This window comes from Macrotis lagotis, chromosome X (assembly GCF_037893015.1).
Source record: "Macrotis lagotis isolate mMagLag1 chromosome X, bilby.v1.9.chrom.fasta, whole genome shotgun sequence".
Classification (NCBI taxonomy): Eukaryota; Metazoa; Chordata; class Mammalia; order Peramelemorphia; family Peramelidae; genus Macrotis; species Macrotis lagotis.
In genome coordinates, this window is record NC_133666.1 from 384690823 (window position 1) to 384713913 (window position 23091).

At 39.1% G+C, this 23091-nt stretch overlaps 1 protein-coding gene across 2 annotated transcripts in view; it reads right to left on the reverse strand.

The window, feature by feature from the left end:
* KDSR (3-ketodihydrosphingosine reductase) overlaps window positions 1-16876 on the reverse strand; it is a 63534-nt gene extending 46658 nt beyond the window's left edge. The window contains exons 1-2 of one of the 2 annotated variants that reach the window (XM_074206634.1): window positions 6252-8291; window positions 3717-3806 (exon numbers count right to left, since the gene is read on the reverse strand). In XM_074206634.1, the coding sequence (XP_074062735.1) occupies window positions 3717-3806; window positions 6252-6305 (144 nt within the window). In that variant the 5' untranslated portion in view covers window positions 6306-8291. Of the gene's footprint in view, window positions 1-3716; window positions 3807-6251; window positions 8292-16729 lie in introns of those variants that run through there. The other variant, XM_074206633.1, reaches the window with a different exon arrangement.
* Between the last annotated feature and the right edge of the window lie 6215 nt (window positions 16877-23091).

Below are 23091 nucleotides of genomic sequence, written 5' to 3' on the forward strand. Positions count from 1 at the left end.
GGTCCTCCAGTAAGTTTACACCCCAGGGTATCCACCCAAAGTGCTGGAGGCTTTCCTTGCAGTTTCCTAATGTAGTTAAGATAATAGTAGAGCACTCTGTACATTGGATAACCCTTGATCTCTCCCATGATCAGTCCATTTTCTACCATAACATTCCTTAATGATATCTTTTACTTCTGTTCTTCAAGGTTCTTCTGTTCTTCACTGGTTGTGTGGTACAACCTGCCTGTGTCCACTATGGGCCTCTTCACTGCCCCCCTGTGTAAGATTCATTCATGCATTACTTACTAACATGTAATGTTAGATTCCATGCCTAACTACCATACAGCAACACAGTATTAAAAAGGATAGCCCTTTGCTTTCATGGGAAAATGGGAAGTTTTGAGGTCAACAAAAAAAACTTTGGAAAAAAAACTTTGTAATTCCCTGAAACCCAATCCAAACAATCCTCCCTGTTGTTCAACTGTACTATACTGTCTATCCCACTGCATCCAGGGCCATCTCCAGTCATCCTATTCCATATCCAGCCACTGGACCCAGATGGCTGTCTCTGGAAGAGAAAGTGAGGCTGGTGACTTTATATAGCCCTCTCTCACTTAAATCCAATTCACTTGCAAGTCATAGCATCAGCTCCCTGATCTCAGGTCTTCTTGACCCAAGGTCCAGCCCTCTATCTACTGTGCCACCAAGTTGCCTAGGTGCCAATGGGAGCATTAATAGTTAGAAAGGCTTCATGAAAAAGATGGCACTTGCAAAATAGCTTAAAGAAAGACAGAGGTAAGGAAGAAGTGCATTCCAGCTATGTGGGTCGGTAAGAGAAAAGTTGTAGGGATGGAGAATTCTAGGAGAAGAAGAGAGAGAGAAGGCCAGTTTCCAATGAGGTTAGACAAATGAATAGAGGCCAGGTTATAAATGGAGCATTTAAATTTTATAATTAGAGGCAATAGGAAGCCACTGATGTTTAGCCAATAGGTGAATCACATAGTCAGAATATATTTAAAGGAAATTATTTTGGCAACTGTGTGTAAGATGGACTTGAGCAAGGAAAGGTGATGCAAGAAGTCTTATTTCCACTTAGGAAGCTGATGCAATAATCTTATTGAAAGGTAATGAAGACCTGACCTAGAGCAGTAGCTGTGTGAGTGAAAAGAAGGCATCAGATATGAAAGACATTGTGACTGGAGAAACTGCAATATTTGGCCACTGATTAAATATGGGGAGTGAGGAAACCCAGGCCAATACCAGTGAGAGCAAAAGCATGGTAGTGCCTTTAGTCAAAGGAGGTTCAACAAAGGGAAAGGTTTATAGTAGAAATCAAGTATGTGTTAAGTACAGACTATGAGCCAGGCATTATTCTAAGTAGTGGGGATACAAAAATAAAGACAGCTTTTGTGAATGGAGAAAGATAACACAAAGGGCAATAGGAGGGAGAAGATGTATCTGTGCAGAGGGAATAAAGGCAAAGTTGCGAGAATGCAGAACCCTGTGCCCTTCTTCTAAATGAAGGTTCTGGAAAGAACTCACCAATGGGTAAAAGGGGATTACAAGGGTGAAGGAAGAAGGTAGCCAAGCCAAGGGGGCAAAGTCAGGAGAATGACAATGAGTTCCATTTCCCACATGTTGAGTTTTAGATTTCTTTGGGAGATTCCATTGGAAACATCCAATAGGCAATTGGTGATGTGAATTTGAAGCTTTGAGGAAAAACTGAGTTAGTTAGGTGGCACAGGATACTAAGCCTGGAGTCAAGAAGACCTGGGATCAAATCTGGCTTCTGATATTTACTAGTTATGAGGCCCTGGGCAAGTCACTTTACTTCTGCCTTATTTTCCCCAACTATAAAATGAAGATAATAATAGTACCTACTTTAGAGGGTTGTTGTGAATGAGATAATATTTGGAAAGTGCTTAATATATAACCTGATCCACAAGAGGTATTATATAATTTCCTTCCCTTAAATATATATTCATTTATAAAATATGTACATATAGCATATTATATTGTATTATTATATACATATGAATCCACACTCACAAGGTATATATGCATGCATAATTATAAAATATATATATTTATACTACATTTATATATTCTATATTGTGTGTGTGTGTGTGAGAGAGAGAGACACAGAGAGAGAGAGAGAGAGAGAGAGAGAGAGAGAGAGAGAGAGACAGTGAAAAAAGTTATCTATATTAGAGATAATAGTTAAGCCCAAGATAATTAAAGAGGTTACCAAAAGAGAAAGTATAGATGGAGAAAAGAAGAAAACACAGGACAGAATTTTGGAGTATACCTACAATTTGGGAAAATGCTACGGATAATACATTGAGATCTTATAATCTCTAGAACAGATCTTTTAATTAACTGTAACATAAGCAAAAATGTGGTCCACTACTGAATAGCATTTGTACAAAATCATTTTATTCCATATTGATACCTCCTCAAAGATGCTCTCAGTTCCTACATATGTGACTCAAAGATTTCCATATTGATAGGTAAATGCATATATAGGTTAAAAAGTTTATCAATGTTCACTGTCTTCCTTTCCGGTAATGACAAGGTACTTATTACTTATTATTAAAAAAAAATAAGATTTTCTCCCCTATACTTATTCAGCTACTTTGTATTACTCTTCGAACACACTCATCAACTGTATCATCTCCAGCATGGATCTCCCTTTGTATATACTTGGTCTAATCTGGTTATTTTCTCCATCTTGGTTATTTTTAATACATTTCTAACTCCCCCCAAATGCACAGCAGGATTGTGACATTAGGGTCCTAGTACAGAAGATCCACTGTCCTTGACTGAGAAAACATTATGTCATCATTGATTTTTACAGATTTTAATTTTCTTTGTATATTCCTTCATTTTTAACCTCAAAAACACTTCAGATGACTTGCTTGATTGGATATCTGGCCAAGGTAGTCATAGTGGTAGTGTTTTTAACTTGTTTTATTCTCTATCGGTTCTCTCTGCTTTGGAATTTTGCTCATAACTGTCTATTATCCTTCTTCACAAGATTTTACAAATGAGTTTGTAAATGAGATATCTCTCTCTGATGGAGAAGTAACTCAGATACTTACTACGATGCCTCAGAGGTACTTTTGGTTAAGATGCATTGGTTAAATTTCTGAATAAAAACATTATAGTTAGTGTCAGTGTCATTTTTCACTGTCCAGTTCACATGATTGTCAAGTCCTTGCTTAAATAGTTCAGGGTTAAGTTGTCTCAATTGTACACTATTATCTTTTTCTTACTATTACATTTTATTCTTGTTTATAATAAAGCTCAGACCAGTGTATGGTTTGACTATACACAACTAATCTGAAGATGATAGACAGAGGTTCAATGTATTCTATGCCTCTGGATGTAAATATATATCTATGGAAATACAAGTAGCATGGTGGATGCCAAAATAGAGTAAGCAAAAGATAGACTTGAACTATTCTAGTCCTGGCTCTGCCAATTAACAAGCCATGGGACTCTATTAAAATTATTAATTCACATCATATCAAAATGTACTGACTCTTATCCTATAAACATTCAAAGTATAAACAAGTCCACCAACAATATTAAGGGCCCTCTTACATCATTGGTAGTATGAGAACAGACCACACTCATGGAGAGAAGTCATTTTAAGCAGAAGTACATCAAGGCTCACCTGTAAAACTTGTGAGTGAATTGTTAAGATTAAAATAATAAATGAAGAATTTTACCTCATCTCTTGCAACCAAGGTTATGAATGCCCCTTGTTTATAACACTCAATTGCAATACATTTTCCAATGCCACTGGATCCTCCAGTAACCTAAAACCAAACAAACAGAAAAAAAAATAAATACAATAAAATCTCAAATTTTTTTCATTTTCTTTGAGGGAAAGTTTACTTAAGATAAATATTTGCCAAAAGATAAACAACAAAAATACAATGGAAACCAGGAATTGATTCACCTGGAGCTATAAAAATTTGCATAATAATCCCTGTAGATGTCATAAGAGGTGATTTATAGATTTTATCACCCTAAATAGATGTAAGGAAGTGATACTGTAAGGGATAAACACTGAGCTATTCTTGTAGTTTCTAGAAATTCCAAAAGTAAAGAAGTATCTGATCCTAAATAAAAACATGATTTTGAGACACATCCCATCAGAAGGATACTTTTTAGTCCATGGCAATCCTACAACTATTTATCTCTGCGACCTTTTCAGGGAAGATGCTTTGGAAAATTTGATGATGTCTGCCCTTCATTTTTTTTTTCATTTTTGAAGAAGACCATGACATCAAGGAGGTGATACCACAACAGGCAAGTGAATTAGATTGGGGGGGTGGGGCTGTGCTAAATCACCAGCCTCACTTTCTCTTCCAGAGTCATCAGGATGACTGGAGATGGCTCTGGATGTGAAGCAACCAGGGTTAAGTGACTTGTCCAAGTTAACACAGCTAGTAAGTATCAAGTTCTGAGGCCAGATTTGAACTTAGGTCCTTCTGACTCCAGAGCCAAAAATCACAAAATTTTAAGATTAGAGGGTACAGACCCAAGGCTAGTCAATCCAAATTACTCCCGAACAGAAATTCCACAAAATACCCCTATCTTATTCTACCTGGAGACCTACAGTGATGAGGTCTTTCCTCTACCTCTATCTTGCAAGGCAGCTCCTGTCCCCTTTTGGATGATCTTATTCAGAAAAACTTCTTTAAGGGGAGTCAAGTTCTATTTCTCTGTAAACCACTGTTCCTAGGTCTGCCTTCCTGGATCAAACAAAAGACACCCTCTTTCACTTGACTACCTTTCAAGTACTTGAAGACACAGGTCTTATTGACAGTAAGCCTCCAGAATACACATCCCCACTTTTGTCAACAGTTAGGCAGCACAGTGAGATGTGCCTTCAAGGAGTTTCAATCTGGCCTCTTCTACAGTTTCTTCATTTATAAAATGGGGATTATAACAACCCCTACATCATAGGGTTGGTGAGAGGATCAGATGGGATATATTTGTAAAGCATTTTGTAAACTTTAAAGAGCTATGTGTCAGGGTTGTTGAGAGGATCAGATGGATTATATTTTTAAAGCATTTTGCAAACCTTAAATAACTATAAAAATAATAGCTATAATTATATTATAAATATTGGATATCATTATTATTATTGAACAGCCAACTATGCTTGAATGTATTCTGTAAATAATTCTCCTTCCAATTGACAGATGAGGAGATCAAAGTAATTCACAGTCATGTGAAAAATTGCTCTAAATCATTACTTATTAGAGAAAAGCAAATTAAAGCTTCTCTGAAGTACCACCTCACACCTCTCAGACTGGCCAATATGACCAGAAAGGACAATGATCATTGTTGGAAGGGTTGTGGGAAATCTGGGACACTAATACATTGTTGGAGTTGTGAACTATCCAACCTGGTCTATATGATGAAAAAGGGTAAAAACATCACTTGTACAAAAATATTCATAGCAGCCCTGTTTGTGGTGGCAAAGAATTAGAAATCAAGTAAATGTTCTTCAATTGGGAGATGGCTTAGCAAACTGTGGTATATATATGTATGTATGTATGTATGGAACACTATTGTTCTTTTAGAAACCAGGAGGGACTGGAATTCAAAGAAGTCTGGAGGGATTTGCATGAACTGATTAGCAAATTGAGCAGAACCAGAAAAACACTATTACACCCTAACAACAACATGGGAGTGATGATGAACCTTGATGGACTTGCTCATTCCATCAGGGCAACAATCAGGGACAATTTAGGGCTGTCTGCAATGGAAACTATCTGTATCCAGAGAAAGAACTGTGGAGTTTGAACAAAGAACAAGGCCTATTACCTTTAATTTGGGAAAAAAAACCTGATAATCTTATTGTCTGATCTTGCTCTTATACTTTATGTTTCTTCCTTAAGGATATGATTTCTCTCTCATCACACTCAATTTGGATCAGTGTATACCATGGAAACAATGTAAAGACTGACAAATTGCCTTCTGTGGGGAGGTGGGGGGAGGGAAGTAAGATGGGGGGGAAATTGTAAAACTCAAAATAAAATCTTTAAAAAAAAAGATAAAAGAATTCTTACCTTTGATCCTTTTTTTTTGGCAAGGCAAATGGGGTTAAGTGGCTTGCTCAAGGCCACACAGCTAGGTAATGATCTTTTCTTTAATTAAAGATTTTATTTATTTTGAATTTTACAATTTTCCCCCCAATCTTACTTCCCCCCACCACCCCCCACAGAAAGCAATTTGTCAGTCTTTACTTTGTTTCCATGGTATACACTGATCCAAGTTGAGTCTGATGAGAGAGAAATCATATCCTTAAGGAAGAAACAAAAAAAGTGTAAGAGATAACAAGATCAGACAATAAGATATGTTTTTTTTTCCTTCCCTTCGATCTTGCATAAAATTTCTACAACATAGTTTTCTATTTGACTAAATTAGAAACATCAGGCACTTCTACCTGTTAGAATCAAATTAGTTCAATTTGATTCTATTAACAAAATTAAGTATCAGTGTCCAGAACACAGTGCTAAGACACTAGGGAGAAATAAAATTTATAGAAGGTACCTTTCCCATTCTTGAAGAATTTTAGAAGACATACACAAACTTATACATGAAAAGTACATTGGAGAGGTTAAAACATAGTTTAATTTGATATCTAAAAGGGGAAAAAGTCATTACTGACTTGGTTACTATGTGTCAATCTCTATCCTGAGAGCCGAAGAAACAAGGGCTAAAAACAAACAATAAGCAGCAGAATATACAGATAAACATGAGGCAATTCCAGGAAAAGTAAAGAGGGGACCAGGAAAGGCTTTTGGACATAGATCCTGAGCTTCTTGCTCTAGATGACATAATGTGGAAATGCAGAGAGACTACATCTCACCTTGGAGACAAAGCCCTTGAAAAAAGGCATACTGATTTGAAGAAATAGAGGACAATTTGTCAAGGAGTATAGAGTATATGAAGGAGCAGAATTATAAAATAATTAATCTGTAGGGGAAAGAGATCTTAGATACCATCTATTCCAACCCCTCCATTTCACAAGAAGAGGAACTGAACTGCTGAAGGATGAAGTGATTTGCCTAAAGGAAGAAGGGACCAAGCATTTAAAAAGAAACTGTTGATTTTCAGTTGTTTTCAGTTGTATCTAATGCTCCATGATCCCATTTGCAGTTTTCTTGACAAAGATATTGGAGTGGTTTGTCATTTTCTTCTCTAACTCACTTTACAGGAAACTGAGGAAAACACAAATAGTAAGTGTCTAAGGTCGGATTTGAACTTGGGTCCATTTGACTCCAGGGCTGGAATTCTGTTCATTGCATCACCAGGCTGCCCATGAAGCAGTTAAGCACTTTATAAACAACCCTGGGGGATGGATGCCATTATTATCCGAATTTACCAGTTGAGGAAACTGAGGCAGACAGAAGTTAAGTGATTTGCTCAGGGTCATACAGCTAGAAAGGTCTGAGGTAGAATTTGAACACAGATCTTGCTGACTTCAGGCCCAAAGCTCTATCCACAGCACAAACTCTGACTCCAAATAAAGGAAGTGTTATTGTATCAGGTATTATTAATATTTTCTTTTGAACCTTTTTGACAAACTGGTGAAGCCTATGGAACTCTTCTAAGAATAATGCTTTGAATGTATAAGATAATATACTTAGAATTACAAAGGAAACCAATTATGTTGACATGCATTCATCCAAAACATTTTTTAAAAATATGTAGATCCCAGATTAATAACCTTAGCAGGGGTGGCTAGGTGGCACAATGGATAGAGCACTGGCCTTGGAGTCAGGAGTACCTGAGTTCAAATCTGACCTTAGACACTTAATAATTACCTAGCTGTGTGGCCTTGGGCAAGCCACTTAACCCCGTTGCCTTGCAAAAACTAATAAATAAATAAATAAATAACCTTAGCACTATTTCATGCTTGTTTCAATATAAAATAAATTTGAAAATGTAGGTGGGATTCATGTTATTGATAAATTTTAATCAAGATTTGGGTCATTGGGCAGGTAGGTAGAGCAGCTGGTAGAATGGTGGGCCTGGTATTCACTTTGGGAGGAGGGCGGGTCAGAAGGGCCAGAAGCCAGACCAGAAGTGTTGAGAGATGCACGCAGAAAAGAAGTTTGAGTATGGAAAAGAAGAGTCAAAAGCAGTGGTCAACAATGTGAGATACTGACAGGATTTCCTGCCTCTATTTTCTCTTCCCTCTAATTATACCAGATATTTTTAACATATAGATTTATTCATTCACATTCCAAACAAACTATATACACTAAACTAGGTCCTGGGAATACAAAGATAGACATGAAAACAGTCTTACTCCCCCCCACCCCCCCCCCACCCCCGGCCCCACACACACACCCAGAGCTTGTACTCTGCTTCTCTGCCCTAAAACAATGAGTAAGTGCTTTGTATGCTAAGGAAAATGTAAATTTTTGTGTCAGGCATTCAAGGTACACTATAATCTGGCACCATTCTACTTTTGCGGCCTTTTCTCATCTTATTTAACCTATTCCTGTTAGGAGCATCACCATCCATCTAACCACAGAAACTCACACCTTCCATGTCATCCTTGATGCCTCACTCTTACTCCCAGTCATTTGACAAATCATGTGGTTTCTATATCCACAACCTATAATAATAAAAGCAATAACAATAATGATAGTAACATCTATATAGCCCTTACTTTTTGCCAGGCATTTTATTGTTATTATCTTATTTGATACTCACAAACTTGGGTGGGTCAGTGGCGGGGAGGGATCGAGTTAGGATAAATGTGATTCATGGGTCTTTTGCATTTGCCTCAGTCTCTGTAATTGATTGGGGTCCGTTCCTCGAGAATATACATGTATATTATATATATATGTATTGACTGATATGACAGAAGAGGAAAAATAACAAATGTTGGAGGGGATGGAAAAATGCTACGGTTGGTGGAAACATGAACTGATTCAACCATGCTGGAGAAAAATTTGGAACTATAACCAAAGGGTTATCAAACAGGGGATACCCTTTGTCCCAGGTATAGCACTATTAGAGCTTTTATGTCAAAGAAATTTTAAAAGGGGAGGGGGGAAAGGTCCTATTTATATAAAAATATTTATAGCAGCTCTTTTTTGAGTTGGCAAAGAATTGGAAATTGAAAGAATGTCCATTACTAGGGGAATGGCTGAACAAGTTGTAGTACATAATTATAATGGACTATTACTGTGCTTTGAGAAATGATGGGCAGGAGGATTTCAGAAAAAAACAGGAAAAACTTGTATGAACAAATGCAAAGTGAAATGGGAAGATTCATGGCTTATATGGTATTGGCCTGATTGAATAGTATAACTTGTAACAAATTGCTTACTGTTCCTGGGAGAAGGAAATAAAAATGTTGACTGATCCATGAACTCTCTACTCCAATCAAACTGGGCTCTTTAACATACTTCTTCTGTAATGATATACATATACATATATACATAAACATATGATATCCAGCTGGGGATAGACTGTGAATTATCTGTACTTTTTAGCTCTTTGAAAGATATTTGTGTAGTAGTTGGTAAAGCATTGAACTTGGAGTTGAGAAATTTGGCTTAAATTCCACTCTGCCATTTATCAATGAACCTGAGCAAGTTACTCAATGTCTCTCAGTTTCAGTTTCAGTTTCTTCATCTATGAAAAGACCACAATAACTCATGGGAAAAGAACTTTGCAAACCTGAATAACAACTCACATTTATATCACTCATTTTTTATTATTATTATTATCACCATCTCTCTGAGTGACAAATATAATGTCCTCCCTATATACATAAATTATGCTTCAGAAATGTGGCAAACTGAAATGTGATGAAATCATGAAGAGAAGAGGTACAGAACAGGTAAACATCTAGAGTTTAATAAGAACAGAGAGGATAGACTAGAGAAATGATGACAGTACTAGTAAGGGGAGTGGCTGCAGAACTATTTCATCCCTTTTAGAGATGGTTTCTAACTTACACCCAATTTATAGCAGTAAATGCTTTTTGAAAAGGTAAAAGAATCCTTAACTACAAATACTAGATACTCATTAGACTGAAGTCCATCCTTTTGAATATCAAATAGTTTCCATTAGATGACATGTTAGAAATCAAAAAGTTGGGTAAAGTCATTTCTGAATGGCATATCAACAGCAAAATTTGTCAATACCATTTTCTCCTACTTTGATTCATGAGATTAGAATTGGAAGAGACTCAAGAGACACCTTATCTAATCCTCCTTTTTATAACTGAAGATACTGAGATTCAAAGAAGCAGCATCTTTGTTGCTTATTCATGTCCTACTCTTCATAACTCTATATGGAGTTCTCTTGGCAAAGATATTGGAATGGTTGCCATTTCCTTCTCCAGATCATTCTAAAGATGAGGAGCTCAAACAGGGTTAAGTGACTTGCCCATGGTCAGATTTAAACTCAGGTTCTCCTGATTCCAGGCCTGGCATTCCATTCACTGCCCCATCCGGTTGCCCCCAATAGCAACTTATCTCACCAAAACTCACATAACTGATTAGTGAAGAAGAAGCAACTGAAATATAGGGATCCTAACAAGTGCAGTGGACTCTTTCAACTATGCTATGAGATTCAATAAATCAGTAGTTCTCAAACCCTGAGACCCTTTCAGGGAGTCCATGAGGTCAAAACTATTTTTAAAATAATACTAAAAGGTAAATATTAAATGACAAAACATATAAACAAAAGTTCTTTGGAAGATACTGGATAATTTTTTGGAATGTTAAGTGGTTACTAGACATTTATCTCAAAGAGATCATAAAAAAGGGGAAAAGCTCACACATGTATAAAAACATTTATAGCAGTTCTTTTCATAGTGGCAAAGAGGTGAAAATTGAGGGGATGCCATGAATTGGGAAATGGCTGAACAAATTATGCTATAGGAATGTGAAGTACTAGCATTCTTTTTTTTTTTTAGGTTTTTTTCAAGGCAAATGGGGTTAAGTGGCTTGGCCAAGGCCACACAGCTAGGTAATTATTAAGTGTCTGAGACCGGATTTGAACTCAGGTACTCCTGACTCCAGGGCCGGTGCTTTATCCACTACGCCACCTAGCCGCCCCTGAAGTACTATTATTCTATATGATTTACCTCCTCTTAGCAGTTTAGTGACAAGGACAATTCTAAAAGACTTGTGATGGAAAATACCATCCATATCCAGAGGAAAAAATTATGGAGTCTGTATACAGACTGAAACTTACTATTTTCACTTTTTAAAACTTTTTTTTTCTTATCATTTTTTTTCTTTTAGTTCATTCTTCTTTTACCATATGACTAACATGGAAATAGGTCAAACATGATTGTACAAGTATAACCCATATCAAATTATTCAATCATGGGGAAGGGAGAGGGAAAGGAAGAAGGTAGAAAAATGTGGAACTCAAAAGATGAATGTGAAAAACTATCTTTGCATGTAACTGAAAAAATAAAATAAAGTAACATTTAAAAAAAAATGTAAAGTGGTCCTGAGATACAAAAGTTTGTGAATAGCTACAATCAATCACAGCACTTCATTGGCTAAGAGCCAAAGGGTTCAAGTCCTCATCCCTTTCCCTAACAATTACTAACTCTGTAACTTTAGATGAGATACTAAAGTTACTTTCTGAGGTTCAATTCTTCACCTGTTAAAAGTGATCAGAGAATCAATACTAAGAGACACCTAAAAACATAGCTAGAACAGTTCAGATTGAACTTAGTCAGGAGGATCTGAGTTCAGATCTTGCCTTGAACACTTAGTATGTCATCTTAGAAAATCACTTCAGCTTCAATATCCTTACTTGTAAAAAAGGAAGATAATGACAACATCTGCCTCAGAGTTGTGGGAAATCAAAAAAGTATACAACATTTTGCATGTGTTATAATACTATATTAATTTAAGCTATTATTGTTATCATCATAATCTACTTCAACCATGTCATTTTATTTATGGCAAAGGGATTAAATGACTTGCCCAAGGTCACACAGCTAGGCAATTTAAGTATCTGAGGACACATTTGAACTCAGGTGATCTATCCACTATGCCACCTAGCTGCCGCCATGTCATTTTATAAATGAAGAGAAAAGGTGGAGAGAATTGCCCATCATTATACAGGTAATACAGTGGAGGAAGAATTCGAACCAACCCCTATAAAAGCCTTTGTAAAAGCCACCTTCTTTTTCCACTAAACTAGGACAACAACTACAGTGACTACCTCCCGAAGGTACAGGAAAGAACTTTGCCAACTGTAAAGCATCATACAAATGCAAAATTTTATCTTTCAGCATTTATTATGGTCTTCTTAAATAGGATAAAAATTCATCACTAAAGTGAACTGGTTCCAAAACAGAGAGCTAAGGTGAAAGCTTCTAAGGCAACAAGATAACAATTTCTAGTAATCTTGTAAATAGCCAGGCAAACTTTTTCTTAATAGAGATCTAATTCAAAGTCTTAAGAGTTAAAGATGAATAGAGAAACACTGCAGAACCCAGAAAAGTAATATTGTGGGGCGGCTAGGTGGTGTAGTGGATAAAGCACCAGCCCTGGAGTCAGGATTACCCGAGTTCAAATCCGGTCTCAGACACTTAATAATTACTGTCTCAGACACTTAATAATTACCTAGCTGTGTGGCCTTGGGCAAGCTACTTAACCCCATTTGCCTTGCAAAAAGCTAAAAAAAAAAAAAAGAAGTAATATTGTGTGTGGTTGTTATCATTGTTCAGAACTTCTGTGTGTTGCTCCCTCTTGCTGACCCCATTTGGGGTTTTCTTGGCAAAGACACTGGAGTGGTTTGCCATTTTCAATTCAAAGATGAGAAAAATGAAGTAAACAGGGTTAAAGGACTTGCCCAGAGGCATGAAGCTTTTAAGTGAGTGAGGCCAAATTTGAACTCAGGAAGATGAGTCATACTGACTCCAGGCCTGGCACTTTACCTAGCACCACAAAGGAAAAATGAAGAACCAAAAAAAGAAATCTAAATACTTTATAATTATCATAACCAATATGACCCATGGAAAAAAATGAGAAAATACACTTCCCTCCCATCTTTTCAGAGGTGAAAGGGAAGTACAGATGCCTGTATCTAACTGCATGTTAGATACAGTTGATGTGTTGGTTAGTATTCCTGAACTGCTTTTTTTCCCTTTGAAAATAATAAAGGGGCAGCTAGGTGGCTTAGTGGATAGAGCACCAGCCTTGGTGTACTTGGGTTCAAATTCCGCCTCAGGCACTTAATAATTACCTAGCTGTGTGGCCTTGGGCAAGCCACTTAACCCCATTTGCCTTGCAAAAAAAAAAAAGAAAATGAATAAAGAATTTAAAATTAATAATAATGATGATGTAAATTCAAATTCACTTGACATTCCTATAAATTTAGTGCTTACTGAAAAGGGAATGGAAAGGGCTACATTCAAGAAGGCAAGGTTATATACAAAGATATCTAAAAACATCATTTTAAAAATCAGTCTTCACTATATTGTTTTAAATTTATAGGTCAGAAATGGAACTTTTTACACTGAATTAAAAAATAGCAATTGTACTATTTATTGCTTGAGATGAAAGAAAAAAGATGATGTCAGGTTTAGTTGCACTGAGCACAGGTGACAGAGAGTTAAAGGCAACATTTTAACCTACTTTTTTTTAAATCTCTGTCACCATTATTCTCAACTGTAAGATTATTTTTTAAGGGTTACTCATTCTCTTATGCAAAGCTTCAGCTTTTTATTAAGGGCAATTAGAAAGACTGGTTGGCCAAATGGATTCTGAAAAATGATCAACACAGAAGTACCTATGAGTTCTGACATTTGATGTCTACAGAAAAAAAAATTCTGATGAAAAATATGATTGTCTTTCAAAGATTGGCATCACAGAGTTTATTTTCTCTTTCCTAAGAGCCAGCAGTAGAGGTTTCCTAACATTTGCAGACTCTGATTAAGGGAGTGTCCTTAAACAAATCCTAGAGTCTTTCCTGTGCTTCATTTTTACCATTTATAAACTGAGAAAAAAAAATAAACAGTAATAAGAACTATTCTAGGAATGGATAAATAAATATGATGACACTCCATGGATATAAGAACCTATATTAACACCAATCATCTTTGTCCTTTCCCTGTAAATCTCAAAGGGGGCAATTTTGCTTTCAGTTTCTTCCTTAATATTCTTATAACTTGATGGTAATATCAGGTGAATTAGCATGTGCATTGTTTCTGACATTCTTGTATTATTTTCAGGGGACTCTCCAACTCTAGATTTGTTCATAAAGAATGGTTAAAAATAAAGCATTTCTTTCACAGCAAATATCCAGAGAGTATATTGCCTAATGTATGGGCTACAGTCCAGATAATTTTAAAGAAAATAATTGTTTATATGTGAAGTCCTTTGAAAAACTTAAATCAAGAAACAAAGTGTTGATTTTCCTAACTTAGGATAAACTGCTCCACTGACATCTTCTAGTTCATTTCGGGATTTGGAATGGAATGAATCCTGAATTTGTTAAAGTGATATGGGTAAAGCATAAACTCTAGAAGGCCCTTGTTCTGTGATTTTGGTTGTATCCAGTTCTTCATGACCCCACTTGAGGTTTTCTTGGCAAAAATATTTTAGTGGTTGTCATTTCCTTCTCCAGCTCATTTTATAGCTAAGAACTGAAGTGATTTGCCTAAGGTCACACAACTTGGAAGCATCTAAAGCTGAATTTGAATCTCCTCACTTCATGCTTGGCAATCTATCTACTGTTACCTATTTCTAGGTCCCCCTAGAATAAGGGGGAAAAGTGTTGAGAATATTACCAGTGGCATACTATACCTGTTTTCTAAAGACAGACCTAGTTGAGTTTTTTTGAAGAACTGATCAGTCACAGCAACTCTCCAATGATCATCAACAGATATATATAAATGTCTTTCAGCTTTGGAGAGTTGATTGGGGCCCAGAGAGGTTAAGGGTAAGTAAGTAAAAGACCTACATCTTTTCTGACTCCCAAGACCAGTGCTCTTTGCCTTATATAATAACATTGACTCAAGAGGATTTATGGAAGGAATCAAATAAAAGCTCATTAAAATGAAAAGGCAAGGATGGGTTTCAATCTGGAGGAAATATCACCAATGAGCTGATAGATCTATCAAAGTATGGTTAAAAGTGGAAAAATAGGCATTAATAGAATACTTGCCTTTGAGACATGTCTTCTTAAAAACCTGAATGTCAGAGTTTTGAATTTTTTAAACATTATTTTTAATCATTAATATATTTAACTATATCCTTTTTTTGAAGGATTTATAACGTTTTTATAAAGAAATGTAAAGAAATGAATTTTGCTTCTCTCCAGCTCTTGCCCTAATTTACAAATATAAATATAGATAAAAGTAGAAGAGCTATTTTATAACAAATCTGCCAGTTCAGAGACTCAGGTTTCAAAGGGCCAGGGGAAGTCACTCATCTGTGCAGTTCAAAGATATCACTATATCCAGTCTCCCTCCTAAATCCTGCTCCATGGCAATCTTTATAATTCAGTTTTTCCTCTCTTTATTCTCACTCCTCCAAACTGTCACAGGGCTGTTGTACAAGTTTAATGAAAAAATAAGAAGTTATGGTCCTATAAAATGCCCAAATAAAGTAAAAGGCAAAAACAAAAACCATCCTCCCCTTCATTTCTTTCTTCTTTCTTTTTTAGGTTTTTGCAAGGCAATGGGGTTAAGTGGCTTGCCCAAGGCCACAAAGCTAGGTCATTATTAAGTGACTGAGGCTGGATTTGAACTCAGGTACTCCTGACTCCAGGGACTGTGCTCTATCCACTGGTGCGACCTGGCTGACCCCTTCTCCTTCATTTCTAAAGGGCCATTAGGAAGAAGGCACTTTTATGCCTTTCAGCGAAAGTCAAAATTATAATCATATTCCAAACCTCCGACACTGTGGCAGGTACAACAGAAAGACTTTAGGGATTATATTGTGTGGGAGAAGGGAGTGAGAAACAAGCACCAGCAGCCAGCAGGTAACCTCAAAGGAGTCTGGGAAAGATTCTTCCCCAGGCAAAACCCCAGGAGTCCCTTCCAAGGCTCCCGATGCTAAGGTCCATGGATCCCGCAACCTCCCTGGCTGGCTCTTGCCTCCTTCTGTGGTCAGGGTTCAGATCCTCCTCCATTCAAGAGCTATTGGCTAAGTGCGCTCTTAGCGGGCCCCTTCTCGGGGGCAGGCCTGGAGGCGTGTGCCGGGCAAGGCCCCGGCCCCAACATCAGAAGAGGAGGCTCCGGGCTCGGGAGTCTGGGGGGAAATTGCTCGTGTCTTTGCGCCTCAGCTGACTCATCAGTCAGCCTGAGGATCAAAACATCCACCTCCCCGGGCCGCTTGCAGGCTGAGGCTCATCCACGAAGCTCTCGGGGTGGGTGCGCTAGAGGACCGGGCTGGTGGCTGGGTCTGCGCGGCCCCTGCGGGCGGGGGGTCGCAGGTGAGGGAGGGTGCACCCCCAACCCCCCGGGCCTCCCCTCCATCCCGCCCGGCCCGGCTGTGCCCCCGCAGGGATGAGGCGCGAGCCCTCCCCCGTCCCCGCGCCTCTCTCGCTTCTCCGAAGCCGCCCGGGCATGCAACAGATGGGGGCCGGGGAGGCTGCCCGGGCCGGGCGCGGAATGGAGAGGGCAGCGCCGGCCCTCGCCAGGTCCCCCCTGGAGGGCAGGAGGGAGGGGAAGCGGCAGCAGGAGGCGGGCTCGGCCGGCGGGTCCCGGGCCACTCACCACCACATGGGCCCCGGGCAGGGCCAGGGGCTTGGGGCTGATGAGCGGGGAGACCATGTAGAGCAGCAGCACGAACGCCACGACGAAGGCGGCCGCCAGCAGCAGCATCGCTCAGGCAGCAGCCGGGGCTCGGGGGGCGGCGGCCGCGCCAGGGGGCGCCGGAGGGGCCGGGCCGGGACCGGGGCCGGGGCCGGGGCCGGGCCGGGGCCGGGCCGGGGCGGCGCGGAGCGGAGCGGGCAGGAACCGGGAGCGCCGGGCTGAGCCTCCGAGGCCGGCGGGGACGGGGGGGTAGGACGGGAAGAGGAGGAGCCCGGGGAGGAGGCGCGGCCAGGCCCGGGCGGGGGCTTCCCGGCCTGGAGCCGAGCCGAGCCGGGCCGAGCGGGAGAGCGGCCCCTGGAGGACGTCGCCGGCCCGAGGCCCCGCGGCCCCCGAGGCCCCGCGGCCCCGGGCACGGCCTGGGCCCCGGGGGCAGCGGCTCTGGAGGCGTCGCCTTTGCTGCGCGAGGACTAAAGAATAATTTAGTTATTCAGAATAATGCTTATCCCAATACTGAGAAGGGTCGGACTTTCGCTGCCCGGTCCATCCTTGCGGGGGGTGGGGTGGGCGGTCTGAGCCTCTGCGGAGCCGGGCCGGGCCCTGCCCCGCGCCCCGGCCCGGCCCCGCGCCCCGGCCGTCTCCTGTCATGGGGATCCATGACTGGACACTGACCCGAGGGCTCTGGAGGACCCCAGGCCGGAGGCCAAGCCCAGAGCCCCTCCCTCAAGGGCAAAGCGCGTGCTCCGCTGGAGCTTCACTTGTTGGATCGGAATCACGCATAGCTAAATCGCCGGCACCCGGAATAAAGCGAATTGCACTCAAAGTTCACTTCCATTAAATGTTTATTTTATACAGAAAAACTAATAAAATGAATGGAATTAGTCATTTTTTAAACTTTTTGGGGGGATCAATGGATAATCCAATAAACCAAGGTTCAAGTGCCAATCACTTAATCTCTTTATCGCTCTGCAGGCAATTCTCCTCATTCCGGAGTCCAGGGTTTCAATGAGATCCCAGATCCCCACTCTAATCCACATAGAAATAAATTATTAATCCTATTTGCTTGAATATACATAACTTGTCAGCAAAGGAAACCTGAAATTTCCACCAGAATAATTTAGAAGAATTGAAGAAATGAATCTCTGGAAGAAAGAATTGAACAGAGATGAAAGAACTTAAAAAAAGAAACCAACCCCCTAAAAACTAGACTGGCCAAGCAAAAATCAGTGACTGCAAGAGATAAGAATTATTAAAACAAAATCAGAAGAGGGGAAAAAAATAGAAGAAAAAGCAAAATCTGATATCAGAAACAATTGACCTAGAGACCTAGTCAAGGAGAGATCATTCAAAAACATTGTACTACCTGAAAACCATGATTTAAAAAAAAAAGCTTGGGTACTATATTTCAAGAAATAATAAGTGTGGGGCAACTAGGTAGCACAGTGGATAGAGCACTGGCCCTGGAGTCAGGAGTACCTGGGTTCAAATCCAGCCTCAGACACTTAATAATTACTTAGCTGTGTGGCCTTGGGCAGGCCACTTAACCCCATTGCCTTGGAAAAAACCTAAAAAAATAAAAAAAATAATAAGTGAAACTTTTCAGAGATATTAGAACCAGAGGGTCAAAGTAAAAATGGAAAGGACTCATTCATCATTTCCTGAAAAGATTTCCAAAAGGATTCCAGGAATGTCAGTCAAACTCTGAAGATCCCACATCAAAGAAAAAATATTTGTAAGCACCCATTTAAAAAAGTAATAAAAATATCAAAGAATTACACAAGACTTGGCAGCTTCCACTAAAAAAAGAAGTGATCTTAGAATACAATATTCCAAAAGACAAAATACATAAGTTACATCCTGCAAAGCTCTGTATAATTCTACAAGGAAATGAAATTAAAAACTGAATTTTAATTCTATTCTAATTCAAGACTTATCAAACTAATTTAACATTTCCTCATTGTTCCTTACCCTTGAAAGTTTATTCAGGGGGACTAAATAGAGCACTGATTGAAGTCAGGAGGATTTAAATCCAAATCCAACTTCAGACCCTTAATATTTACTAGCTGTGTAATCCTGGGCAAGTCACTTAACCCCAATCCCCCCCCAACACACATACATACACACACATAAACACACATACAGACACAGAAAGTTTATTCAGGTAACCTCAGTTCATTGGGTCACTTTTCTTGCAACTTGTAACTACACTCTTACATTGTGGTTTATATTCTCATACTTGACTGAAAAAGAAATGATTGAAGAATAGCAACTCCCATTACAGAATAATCACATAAAGATTAGTCTTGCTTTGGGGCAGCTAGGTGGCATAGTGGATAGAGCACTGGCCCTGGAGTCAGGAGTACCTGGGTTAAAATCCGGTCTCAAACACTTAATAATTACCTAGCTGTGTGGCCTTGGACAAGCCACTTAACCCCTTTTGCCTTACAAAAAAAAAATAAGATTGCTCTTGGGAACTGATCTCATCTTTCAATGATATAATGGGGAGGAGCTGAGATGACATATTTCTTCTTACTAAAATGTCCTGCCAATCAGAAAACACACTTATGTTGCTGAAGATTTTATTTTCTCACTTTGTTAATGACTATAAAAAAATCCTATCATCTCAAACTGGGGGTCTTTGGTTACTGAAAGAGACCACCATCCCCATTTATTAGCATTAACTATCATTACTATTTGTACTCAAAACTTTGTCTTTCAGAATTTCATCCTGACAAAGAGAAAATAGATCTTTAATGATAAAGACGACTTTTAAGCATTTCTGAAGAATAGATTAGATCTTAATAGTTATTGGGAAACACAAACACAGGACAACAAACAACCTAGGAAAGTAAATTTATTTGAGTAATTGGAAGGAGCTGAATGATGAAGTAGTAAAACTAATAGAGAGAAAAGATAAGTGTTCCTTTAGAACAATAGCCAGGAACACCAGACTGTATAAGGTCAGAGAAATCATTTAATCTGATGTTCCCCCAAAGTGGGGGAAGGGCTTAAAATCCAATAAATCTAGGAACTTCTTAGGGGTGAATTAATTAAATGTTTGACCAAATATAGCTGTCTAATTTTTAATTTTATATGACCCTCAAATGAGGTTATAAATATCCAAATAGCCATTGACCAAAAAAAAAAAACGGTTCCCTGCTCCTGCTTTAGAGCTTAATGCTGTCAAAGAGTAATGAAGGAGTTAAAAGAAAAATAGATTCTGAAAAGAGGAGGGTGATTGATTCTGTTTGGTGGATTTAAAAGAAGAGCAAGAGAAAGAAAGATATGAAAAATGTATTATTATGGAAAGGAGGAAGGAAGGATGAGAATTTGCTATTTCTCATAACTGGGGTGTCCTGAGGAGAATAAGCAAATGTGGAGGAAAGTATTGGATGAGTAGACATCAGATGAGCCTCATTCTTACATGAAATGGACAAAAAGGGGTCAAACACACATGCACATGCACACACACATATACACAATTTGATGTGGATATCCACCAACTCAAAGGAAAACAAGTGAGAGGCACTGGTAAAAGAGAGGATAAATACTTGAGAGGGAATAGTCATGAACGAAACAAATTTCTAGATTATTACTATTCCCTGGGTGGACAATTATAACTTATTTCAACACTTTCCCATATGATTAAACATTGTATTCACTTCATCATATTCACCCCAACCCAGCAATTTTGAACCTTTGAGGGTTGCCATTGTTCATGATCTCCACCTCCCATTGACTATTCCCTTATTTCTATCTTCCTCAACACAATTGCTCCCCATCTCCAACTTGAAAACTTCCCAACCTTTCCACTGTACCCTCTGGAATACCAGCTTCATAGATACCACCCTTTTCTTGCTCCTTTTGCCTTTTTGAATTCACTGAGATCTGACTCCATCTTGATGACACAGCTTCCTCTTATTTCATATCATTTCATTCATCCTTGATATTCAGTCATTGTGGGAGAGTTGAATTGCTCCATGCTCCCCACTGCTTCTTTCAGATTCCTCCTTTTACCACCTTCACTCAGTAATCTCTCTTCCTTTGAAATTCAATCCATATTTATCATCCAATAGAGATCTTGACTATTAGACCTCAAGGACATTCTTCTTTCTTCCTCAAATATTTCTGTTCCCAGTTCAGTCTTTCCTTCCTGCCCAATTCTTGCCTTCATACTAGGAGATTTCTTTCTTTCTTTCTTTCTTTTTTTTTTTTGCAAGACAAATGGGTTAAGTAACTTGCCCAAGGCCACACACCTAGGTAATTATTGTCTGAAGTTGGATTTGAACTCAGCTACTCCTGACTCCAGAGCCCATGCTCTATGCACTGCACAACCTAGCAGCCCCCATACTAGGAGATTTCAGCAAATAGATACTACCTAAAATATTCTTCAGGCAGCTAGGTGACTTAGTGGATAGAGAACTGGGCCTAGAGTCAGGAAGACCTGAGTTCAAATTTGATTTTAGACACTAGTTGTGTGATCCTGGGCAAGTCATTTTAGCTGTGTTTGCTTTCATCCACTGGAGAAGGAAATGATAGACTACTTCAGTCCCTTTGCAAAGAAAACCCCATGGACAATATTATTGTGCTATGATCCACAAAGTCACTAAGTCCAATATCTAGTTTGCTTCTGCTGTTCCCTCACTATCTGTCATTGCCTGCTCATCTCTGGCATTGCAAAATCTGCTGGTCTAACCATATGATTTGCCCCTAGTCTGGTCAGTTCTAGAGGTCTAGAACAAAGCCAGCATCATACCAAGTCTGAGACTTACATAAGTATCATAAACTTTAGACAAAATATGTAACTACTTCCATGTCCAATTAAGGACTGCGCATCCATCCTTGATTATAAAACCATAATCTCCAAATATGGACCTTTCCAAACTGGACTATTGTGATTAAAGGAAATTCATATTCCAATTCCAGCCAAATGATTTACCCTACAATTGCAAAGAGATGGACACAACTGAACAAGGTACTTAACCCAATTCTTTAATTTACTCATTTCCCATGAACTACTTTTCTATCCTACTTCAGCTAACTCAGAGATGGTCATTCCTTTGAGCTTGTCTTCATTCACAGGTGTTCTACATCTGTTCATGAACTCTGGAATTCCTTCATCTGATTACAGATAATTCCTTTATCTGATTATCTATCTCTGTCTTGACACTTAACCCTTACTTTTGATCCTAACTGGAACCTTAATCCCTCAACCCTTTGGTTCTTTGCTAGGCCATCACTTCTGAACTGGCAACATTCTCTTCCTTTTCCCATCTTGATCCCACAGTAAACCAGTTCAATTCTATGCAGTTCTCATCTCTCAAGTTTCTTGCTTTTTTATCCTGTTGAAGATCTCAGCTGGACCCTCACTGCATCAAGACAATTCTTCAATATCCCCCATCAATTTAATATCCCACTCACTTCAGCTGCTTTTCTTTTCTTTCCTTTTTTTAGTTTTTTTCTTTGCAAGGCAGTGGGGTTAAGTGGCTTGCCCAAGGCCACACAGCTAAGTAATTATTAAGTGTCTGAGACCCGATTTGAACCTAGGTACTCCTGACTCCAAGGCCGGTGCTTTATCCACTATGCCACCTAGCCGCCCCTTCCAGCTGCTTTTCTAAACCTTTTCATCCTCCTCAAAAACTCCCATAGCTCCCCTTTTCTCTACCCTTTCAGTGGAATACTTTACTTCATAATTCACTAAAAAGAAATTGAGGCCATTGGTAGAGAACTTGACTTTTTAACTTACTGTTCCTCTCATATCACAGGGCCTTCTGCCACTATCCTTCTTTCACCCATTTTATATGAAGAGGTGGCCCTTCTCCATGACAAGGTAAACCTTTCTATATGCACAAGTGACTTGATTTCACACCATCTTTTTAAACAAATTGCCCCTTCTATCATTGTTATTCTCTCATTATTCTTTAGTTGCTCCCTATCTACTGATTGCTTCCTTTTGCCTACAATTTGCTGCCTTCTCCATCCTCAAAGACTCACTTAATCCATCTATCCCCACTAGCTATCATCCTTTATCTCTCCTCTCTGTTATGGCTAAACTCCCTGAGAAAGCCCCATCATTTCAAATCTTACAGTTACTCACCCTTTGTACTCTGTTTCATTGACTATCCCCAATATCTGAATTGCTCTTTCCCTTCATCTCACCTTCAGGTTTCCTTTGATTCTTTCAATTTTCAGCTGAAGCCATACATTCTAAAAGAAGCTTTTCTCATTTCTCTTTAATCTTAGTATCTTCTTCCTCTGAGATTATCCCAGATTTATCCTGTGTAATCTTATTTGTCCATAGTTGTTTATTTCCATTTTCTCTTCCA